This window comes from Alligator sinensis, unplaced genomic scaffold (genome assembly GCF_000455745.1).
Source record: "Alligator sinensis unplaced genomic scaffold, ASM45574v1 scaffold942_1, whole genome shotgun sequence".
NCBI classification, from domain to species: Eukaryota; Metazoa; Chordata; order Crocodylia; family Alligatoridae; genus Alligator; species Alligator sinensis.
This window is the reverse complement of record NW_005843153.1, coordinates 173,427-182,726: the sequence shown is the minus strand read 5'-3', so window position 1 is coordinate 182,726 and position 9,300 is coordinate 173,427. Positions and strand designations below refer to the sequence as shown.

The following is a 9,300-nucleotide window of genomic DNA, read 5'->3' as shown; positions in this document are numbered from 1 at the left end:
GTCACCAGTTGTTTCTGCCCATTTAGCAGGGGTCCTATTCCTCCCTGGGCCTTCCTTTTACTCCCAATATATCTAAAAACCAATTTCTTGTTGTCTTTTACTTGGGTTGCCATCCTCAGCTCCATGGCAGCTTTGGCCCGTCTAACTGCCTCCCTACAAGCATGAGCAGAGGAGGTATATTCATCTTTGGTGATCTCTCCCTGTTTCCACTTTTTATGTGCTCCCCTTTTGTCCCTTAGGCTGCCCTGGATTTCTCTGGTCAGCCAGGGAAGCCTCCTGGCCCCTTTCCCCCTTTTGCCTCGCTCGGGGATCGTCTTGCTTTGTGCTCGAAGGATCATTTCCTTAAGGCACAGCCACCCTTCTTGGGCTCCCATCACTTCAAAACTCCTACTCTGCAGTGCGTCCTTGACTAATCGCCTGAGTTCATTGAAATCAGCTTTCCTAAAGTCTAGCACTTTCACCCTACTAGTTACCTTACCCACTCGACGTTTTATGAAGAATTCTATTATTAGGTGATCACTGTCCCCCAGATGGCTACCGATCTGTAGGTCCCCTACCATATCATCCCCCGTTGCCAATACCAGATCCAGTAAGGCATTCCCCCTAGTGGGACTGTGTTCCTCCTGTGTCAGGTGGAGGTCCTGTACATAGGTTAGAAACCTGCGAGAACGGTGGGACTTTGCCATCTGCATCTCCCAGCAGATATCTGGGTAGTTTAGGTCCCCCATGACTACCGCCTCTTTAGCTTTTATGGTCTCCGAGAGCTGCCTCAGGAGCCCCGAATCAATTTCTTCCCCTTGGTGTTGGGGTCTGTAGCAGACCCCTACCACCAAATCCCTTTCTCCTTGCCCCCCCATGTAGCCTAAGCCACAATCCTTCTACTTCCTCATCCTTCGATTCCGTCTTGATGAGGGTTGATGTACATTGCTCATTGAGATAGAGCGCAACCCCTCCCCCTTTTTTCCCCACCCTGTCCTTTCTGTACAATCTATAACCCTCAATATGTACCGCCCAGTCATGGGACGAATCCCACCAGGTTTCCGTTAGCCCTACTAAGTCATAGTTGTTTTGTGCAAGCAGGAGCGCTAGTTCGTCCTGCTTGTTCCCCATGCTCCTAGCATTAGTATATAGGCACTTGAGCCTATTTCTTGCATCACCTTCACGTTGACTGCGTAGGATCAATGGCTGCTCATGTCTATAGTCTGTACCACCAGGTTCATTTTACCTGGTTTGTTTGAGAACACCGTCTCAAAGTCCTTGAGAGCTGTACACAGCTTGTCCTTGTCTGGGGAAGGCAGATGATCTGGCAGGTGGAGCTCCTCTGTTCCTGCCCCTTCTTCCCAATCAACACACATGACTGGCTCCTCGGGTACCTCAGGTGACTCTTTGGCTGAGGAAAACCAAAATACAACATCACTCTTGCTAAAGTAGGGTTTAAGCATATTTACATGTACAACCTTGGGCCTTTTGTCTGACCTGCTCCTGGCTACCATATAAGTCACATCATCCAGCTTGTCCAGGATGATATGGTGATCTTCCCAAGCTGCTTACAGCTTGTCTGTCTTTAGTGTCAGGGAAACCATGCCCTTATCCCCTTGTTCAAAGGTATGCAAGTAAGCCCCTTTATCATACCAGACACTCTGCTTTTCCTGGGCCTGGGCCAGGGAGTCTCACACCACCTTCATCATATCAGTTAGCTTCTTGTGGAAGCCTAGAATGTACTCTATCACAGATGTTTTAGTGGAAGAAATTTTCCCTTCCCACTCCTTTCTCACCAGATCGAGAGGACACCTGACTCACCTCCCAAACATCAACTCAAATGGCGAGAACCTGATGGACTCTTCGGGTACCTCTCAGTAGGCAAAAAGCAAAGGAACTTTCTTATCCCAGCCATTGGGGTTACAGTCCACATAGGCCTTCAGCATACCCTTCAAGGTCCCATTGAACCCCTCTACAACCCCTTCATCTATGGGTGATAGTCTGTGGTCTTGAGGTGTTTAACCCCACAGCACACCCACAGGCACTCCATCACTTCAACTAGGAATTTCCCACCCCTATCGGTCAGGATTTCAGAGGGGAAACACAGCTGGAAGAAGATCTTAGTCAGGACATCAGCAACTATGGGTGCCTCTGTGGAGGCCAAGGCAACTGCCTCCAGGTACTGTATCACAAAATCTACAAGAGTCAGTGCCCCAGGGGAATAAAAATGGAGACACCAGAACAACCTCCCACGGTGGGACCCAAGGCAGGGGCAACATGCCTGAGGAAAGGGGGAAAGAGCCCTGAAAAGAAGAAATACTTACCTCCCACAGGGAAGAGTGAGCCGTCCTGAGGAGAAACACCAGCACAGTTTATCAGCCATTTTTATTGCTGGCTGGTGGCGGCACCGGCAGATGACATCATAAAAAACTGCCGCCCAGCAGATTTAAAAGCTGGTGGCGGGGAAATGGCAGCAGAAGTGGCAGGGATGCTGAAGAGCGAGGGTGCTCCCCAGCCAACGTTCCAGGGAGGTTGACAGCCCCAGCAGGGGTAAGATGGAGATCCCTTAAAAGGGGCTTTCCCCATGCTGGTGGGGCCCACCACCTTGATCAGCAGGACAGCCAAGGAAGAGAGGGATGACGTCTGGGGACCAGAGAAGGTCTAAGACAGCAGACCCATGAGTGGGGTGGGCAGAAACCTACACCCAGGTTCTTTCATTACCTTTTTTTTCTTCTTTTTTTGACCTATCCTATCTTGGAGGGTGCACAGAGGGCGACCCAGGAAAGACCCTCTACAGGTCTAGGGCCAGGGAGAAAGATTGAGGCCAGATTGGGCAGGAACCTCAGAGGAGGGGTGAGTGCAAAGGCGGAGATAATAGCATGCCCCGTGGTCATCGGGATTAGGCAAACCGAAGGAGCAGGCCAAAGACCCACCATCCAGCGGCCCAGAAGGTTGGTGCTTGGTTGGGGTGTAGGGGAGGTGGAGCCCAAAGAATGCCTCTGACAGGTGATACCAGGAGTAGCATGAAACCACAGGAGGGATCCCACTCCAGGAACATAGAAAGTCAAACCATGGCAGGTGACTGTCAGGGCTCCCCTCAGGGTGGAGCACAACCCGATGCATAAGTTCCAGGGACACACCCCTCAGATGGGGTCGGGTGAACGCTCGAAAGCCACCCATGATAGCCCATATGAAGTCCGATGGGGACAGTCAGGATGTACTTCTTCCCCCTATGAGTCTTATGCCTCAGAGGGCCCACAATGTCTATTCCCAGTCTTTGGAAAGCTTGATTGATGATAGGGAGGGACTGTAGAGGAGCTTTTCTCTTGTCCCCACTCTTGCCCATTCCGCTGGCATGTCTCATAGGATCTGCAATAATCTGTCACATTTTGGGCTAGCCTGGGCCAATAAAAGTTTGTCTGCAGTTGCTGGTGAGTCCAGCCCTTGCCCATGTGACCTGCACAAGTTAAATCATGAGCCATAGAAAGCAATTGCTGCCTGAACTTAAGAGGTACCATGAGCTGGCAATAGGGCTCCCAGGACTCGGCATGGTTCTTATGCACCCATAACTGATAGAGGAGTCCCTTATCCCAGATCACCTGTTCCCTCTTATCTGGGGTCAACTCTGTCTCTTGCTCCTGGGCCATCTACTGGAGTTCCTCCAAGCTGGGGTCTACTTGAACCTCCTTCTTGAACTCCTTCTGCCCAGCTAGGCAATCAGCAGGGAAATCCAGGGCTTCAGCAACCGGTACACCTCCTTCCCCCCGCCCCTCCAGGATGTCCTCTAACTGCTGCCCAAGAGTCTCAACTTCCTCTGCCACTGACTGGGCTCCTCCTTGGGGCTGTCACTTAACATAACCCCGAGGTCTCCAGTTTCTTCAGCAGCTGGCAGATGGTCTCAGCCAGGAGGACTCTCTCCCTTTTCCCCCTCTACCTCTGCAGCTAATGAGATTATGGGGCCCTGAGAGGTTTTCCCAACTCCCACCTTCATCTTCCTGCTCTGTTGGCGAGTCACCACATTAACATATTAGGGTGCCATGAAATTTCCCCATGCTCCTTTCAGCCACTCAAGCTCCACAATATCCCTCCCCACCAATATGGGGATAGGAGCTTCCTTCAACACTCCTATTTCCATGCACATCCCACAGCCTTTCCACTCGATGGGGAGATGGGCTACCAGTGCCTTGAATGACTTGGGCCCCACCCTTTCTATGGTAAGAGTCCTCCCCTGAACTATATCCAAGGATGAAATGAGGTTGGCATCAATTAATGACACACTGGCCCCTGTGTCCAGTTTCCCGATAAGGGTTCTCCCTCTTACTGTTACCTCAGTACAGTGGGTGGCTGTCACCTCCTCTAGATTTGTAATCCTGTAGCAACAGGTATGCCCCTCAGACTGGCTCAGGGCTCCTTCCTCCCTGCTTACAGCTGTTGCACAGATGGCAGAATTATTGGGGTTGCTTTGCTTTGGGCAATTGGACTTGAAGTGGCCAGACTCCCAGCAGTTAAAGCAATCCTTCTTTTCCAAATTGGGTGGATTACCCAAATTTGGCTTCACCCTGCGGTCTGCCGGGGGAGGCCTACCTTCCCATTTTGGGACTGGCCCTCCCCTCAGTGGAAATCTTTCTGTTCCCTCCCAAATTGGGGAGGCCTTCTGTTCAGCCCTTCTTCATTTAGCAACAGCTTCTAAGCAATGTTAGCAGACTCATTGGTGGTTTTGGGGTCCCTGTCCTTGACTAGATGTTTAATCTCTCTGGGACACCTGTAATAGAATTGATCCAGCACCATGAGCGCATCCACCCCTCTATAGCGTTAACTTTGTCTCCTTTCTTCCATTTCTGATATAAATCCTCCAACTGACCTGTGAACTCAGTTAAGGATTGTCCCAGAAGCAGGGTATTATTACAGAACATTTTCTGGAAATAATCTGGCACCAACCTATACTTTTCAAACAGCATCTTTAAAGGCATTATAGTCATTCATTGACTCGGGGGGGCAGGCTGTTCAGGATAATGGACATGCTGCCAGTTACCAGCCCAGAAATAAATCTCATGTACTCTCCTTCTTTCAAGTTCCATCGATGTACTTGGTTTTCAAAAGTACTCAGAAACACTTCTGGATCCTCCCTTTCTTTGTACGGGGTGAAGGCTGGGGTGTTCATTCTGGGGGGTGTGCAGCTGGCACCTGCAGAGTTGGATCAATCAGGACCCCAGTGTTTTGCAGCCTCTGGAATAGTTCAAACTCACAGTCATGCTTGAGCTGTGCCTCACTAGCCTTGTGCTTGTGTTGGAAGTTTGGTCTCAATCTTGAGCTGGTATAACTTGAGCTCAAGCCTGAGCTTCCAGCTCTAGCTTGTATTTCTGGAGTTCTAGCTCAATGGGTGGAGAGGAAGGTCATTCCTGGAGGTCCCCAGCTGTCACTGGGCTGAGGTGCGGAGGGGATTCCTGGGCCTGATCATTGTCCCAAAGGATTTTAATCAGGTCTTATTTCTTTTGTCCCTTTCTCACTTGGAGGCCTCTCCCCTTTGCTTCCTTCATCAGCTTTTTCACTGACTGATTGGAATAATTGTCCATCATCCTAGCTAGCTACTCTATCCAGCCGACCCGATGCCAAATTAAGGATTTGTTTGCTCAAAGGTTTTCAATGACTCTACTTCCTTTCCCCAAATTATGCCTTCTAGACCACAGGCTGTGGGATCCCACCACTACTACCATGTGTGGCAGACCAGTGGGGTGTGCTCGTGTGTTGAGCCACCCACCTCACTGTGCCCATCCACCTACCAAGCTCTGAGTGCCTCCCCTGGGGCACCTCACATCTAACCGACCCGTTCCTGGAGCACACCCACAAGCTTGGGGTAACCGCTGCCACCACCCAGGGGACTGGTCTGTATCTGGACCCTGTGCCAACTGGGGTACACAGGCCTTGTAGATCTTGAGGGTACTTGACCCACTGCGATAACTTGGGGTGCTTTCTTTAGCCTGAAGCACAAAGAAGTCAGCTGCATCCCTTAGTCAGCTGATCATAGGGATCTTAAAGGCATGCCCCAATCCCTCTCCCAGCAAGTCCACCACACTTGTTATGGTGGAGAGCTTTATTGGTTAAAGAGGGTAGGTTTGGGGAAGGGTACAGGATAGAGAAGTATCAAAGAATAACCCAGAGCAAACTGTATCAGTTTAGTAGCTGTTTGATCCACTTCTACATTACAGTAAGCTATATATCTAGATAATTTCCAAGTAGTTTACTCACTTCAGCATCCTGAGAGAGAGAGAGAGAGAGTTGCAGATGTTCCAGCTGTTGTATGTAACTTAACATAGCTGCTGCCCCACCTCCTGGGGAGTCTTAGCTTAAAAAACACTTTTGATATCACCTTTGAGATCCAGTTATGGCCAGGTGTTGTTTGATGCTGACCAACCAATTTAAAAAGCATCACTGGTCACCTAAGATAGTGACATGGGCTCAAGCCCCTGACCCCATGCCATGAGGTCACTGCTAACACAATAGAGAGGTGGAGTTTCTACCCTCTTACCTGAAGTGCCTCACATCCACAGTAATCCGGGCCAATCAAAATGACAGACAGGTGAGAAGACAATGGCAAAGAAAAACATAATAGAAGAGTCTGGGAAGAAAGTGGGAGGGCATTCTTCCACACTTTGTATAACACAACATATATTTTTCCCCAGATAAAAATAAACTAGAAGCTGTACTGATATGCTAGAGGCCTAGGGCTAAACTATGCAGTTTAATATCAAAGCAAAAACAAATAGAACTTTATTGGAATGTGCATTTATTTGCTACATCATACACTACGTATTAAAAAGTAATTACTGCCACTGGATACATGTTGGGGATGTGATGAATTGCAGGCAATTCTTGGTCACATGTTTTGATCATGCCTTATCATTTCTTTTTAGAAAGAAATTATAACTAGAATTAACACTGCTAAAACCTTTAGCAAATATGTGTGCTCTTGGATATATACCTAAGGAATTCAAAGGGAATCCTTTCCTGAATGCACACTTAGATCAGACAAAATAATATTACTGCATTGGAAACATAGGATATGTCTCAAGGTTGAAGTCTGGTATGAGGAGATGGTGCAGCTGTGGATCTATGGAGGCAGTCATGCTTAGTAGGTTCAACGAAAAATTTGGTGCAATTTGGAAAGAATTCTTAAAATAATGTGGCAGCTAAATTATTTGTCCTTGCACACTTTTCTTTTATTCTTCTATCCTCCCTCTTCCCTCATCCATTCTTTTTTCCTTTTATAATGTATCACTTGTGACAGAAATGTACATAGTAGTACCTTAAGTAGTGCCCAAGCTTTAATGTGAACACAGGGTTACTCAGAAAATGCCACTACTCATTACTTGTATGCAAAGGTCTACAATTTTTATTTTCAAGACACAGGACAAACAATAATTACGAGCAAAGTAACAAAGAGTTTCACATCCTGAGTATTTCTTCAGTTACTTTGCCACTTCATTACAGCCTCATTCTCACTCTTCCTCTTCAACCTTCCTATAAACTTCCCGGCTCTTCACCCGGAGCTTCTGGACCTGGGACTCTGCAATGTCAGCCCGCTCATCAGCCTCTTCCAGCTCATGCTGGATCTTACGGAACTTGGAGAGGTTGACATTGGATAGCTCCTCCTGTGGATGGACAGAGAGATTTGTGAAAATCAAAGTTGTAGCAGGTCAAACTAGGATTTGAAGTGCTATGACTGCTGAGGAGAAAGGAAAGGTCCTGATTCTCTAACACACATTTATCATTCCTTATCTGAAAACTAAGCATAGACCTTCTTGTCTCACCAGGTGTTAATGTAGAATAAGAATTAAAACCAGCTGAACTAGTTTTTCACTGCAGAACAACATTGAATCTGTAACTGTCACTAAAATTCTATGATGGACAAAGGAGTAAAGATCTAGACTAAAATGCCACAACACTCTAGCTTATGGGTCTTTCAAGGCAATCTTCCTTTTTATGTTTTTAGTCCAGGATTGTACAATGTATCATTAATTTCATAGATTGTAAGGCTGGAAGGGACCTTGGAAGATAATTGGGTCCAGCCCCCTGCACCAGGCAAGAAAGACAACTGGGGTTGTCAGGTGACCCCAGCAAGGTGACCACCCAGTCTCCTCTTGAAAATTTCTAGGGGTAAGAGATTGCAGCACCTCTGGAGGGAGCTTATTCCACAGTCTGGGCACCCTAATTGTGAAGAAGTTTTTCCTAATGTTGAGACTGAAACGGTCTTCCAGGAGTTTGTGGCCATTACTCCTGGTTTTTCCCCAGGGGGCCCTGGTGAACAGTTGTTCACCAAACCCTTGATGTTCTCCCGAATGTAGAGGTAAGCTACTACCAAGTCCCCTCTCAGCCTTCTCTTTTTCAGGCTGAAGAGTCCCAGGTCCCTCAGCCTATCCTTGTATGGCTTGCCATGCATGCCTCTGATCATACAGGTGGCCCTTCTCTGGACTCCCTCAAACTTTACCACATCCTTGTTAAAGTGTGGAGCCCAGAATTGGATGCAATACCCCATCTGTGGTCTCAGCAATACCGAGTAGAGCAGAAGAATCACTTGCTTGGTTTTGCTAGAGCTGCATCGATTGATGCATGCCAGAGTATTATTTGCCCTGTGGTTACAGCATCACACTGCTGGCCCATATTCATACTGTGCTCAATTATTACCCCCAGGTCCCTTTCATTCGTGGTGCTGGTCAGTTTAGTGCCGCCAAGCCTGTAGGTGTGCAGGGGATTGTTCATCCCCAGATGGAGCACTTTACATTTCTCGATGTTGAACTTCATCTTATTCCAATCCGCCCAACTTGCTAGCCTGTCTAGGTCTGCCTGTATCCGTAGCCTATCTTCAATTGTGACCACGCTTCCCCATAACTTGGTGTCATCTGCGAACTTGGCCAGTGAGCTCTTCACCCCCACATCCAAATCATTGATAAAGATTTTGAAAAGCACTGAACCAAGCACCAACCCCTGAGGGACACCACTGGCCACTTCCTGCCAGGATGACACATACTGTAATTTTCCTAAAGTTTAAAAGCTTTAAAGAGACAGACAGAGAGGATCAAACAAAAATATACATATATATAAATGAAATAATGAAGAAAGAATAAGAAAAAATATCCAAACATTTAGGATGTCAACTGTCAAAATAGTTCATAACATTTTTGTAAAAAGGAAAATACTTGTTTCAAAATATTTATGAAGTTCCTCTTTACTAAGAGTGACACTTACAGCCTCCTCAGATTGTCTCTTGTAAGACTTCACTTTCATCTGAAGTTTGTCAACTAGATCCTGAAGCCTCAGAACATT

The 9,300-nt window shown here is 47.4% G+C and overlaps 1 protein-coding gene across 1 annotated transcript in view; it reads right to left on the bottom strand.

Moving 5' to 3' along the window:
• Positions 1-7,346: 7,346 nt before the first annotated feature.
• Positions 7,347-9,300, bottom strand: part of LOC102372691 (myosin heavy chain, skeletal muscle, adult) — a 45,511-nt gene continuing 43,557 nt past the window's right edge. The window contains exons 39-40 of the mRNA XM_014526766.2: positions 9,223-9,300; positions 7,347-7,628 (exon numbers count right to left, since the gene is read on the bottom strand). The exon at positions 9,223-9,300 is cut by the window's right edge and continues 6 nt beyond it. Of these exons, the coding sequence (XP_014382252.1) occupies positions 7,476-7,628; positions 9,223-9,300 (231 nt within the window). The 3' untranslated portion in view covers positions 7,347-7,475. The remainder of the gene's footprint in view (positions 7,629-9,222) is intronic.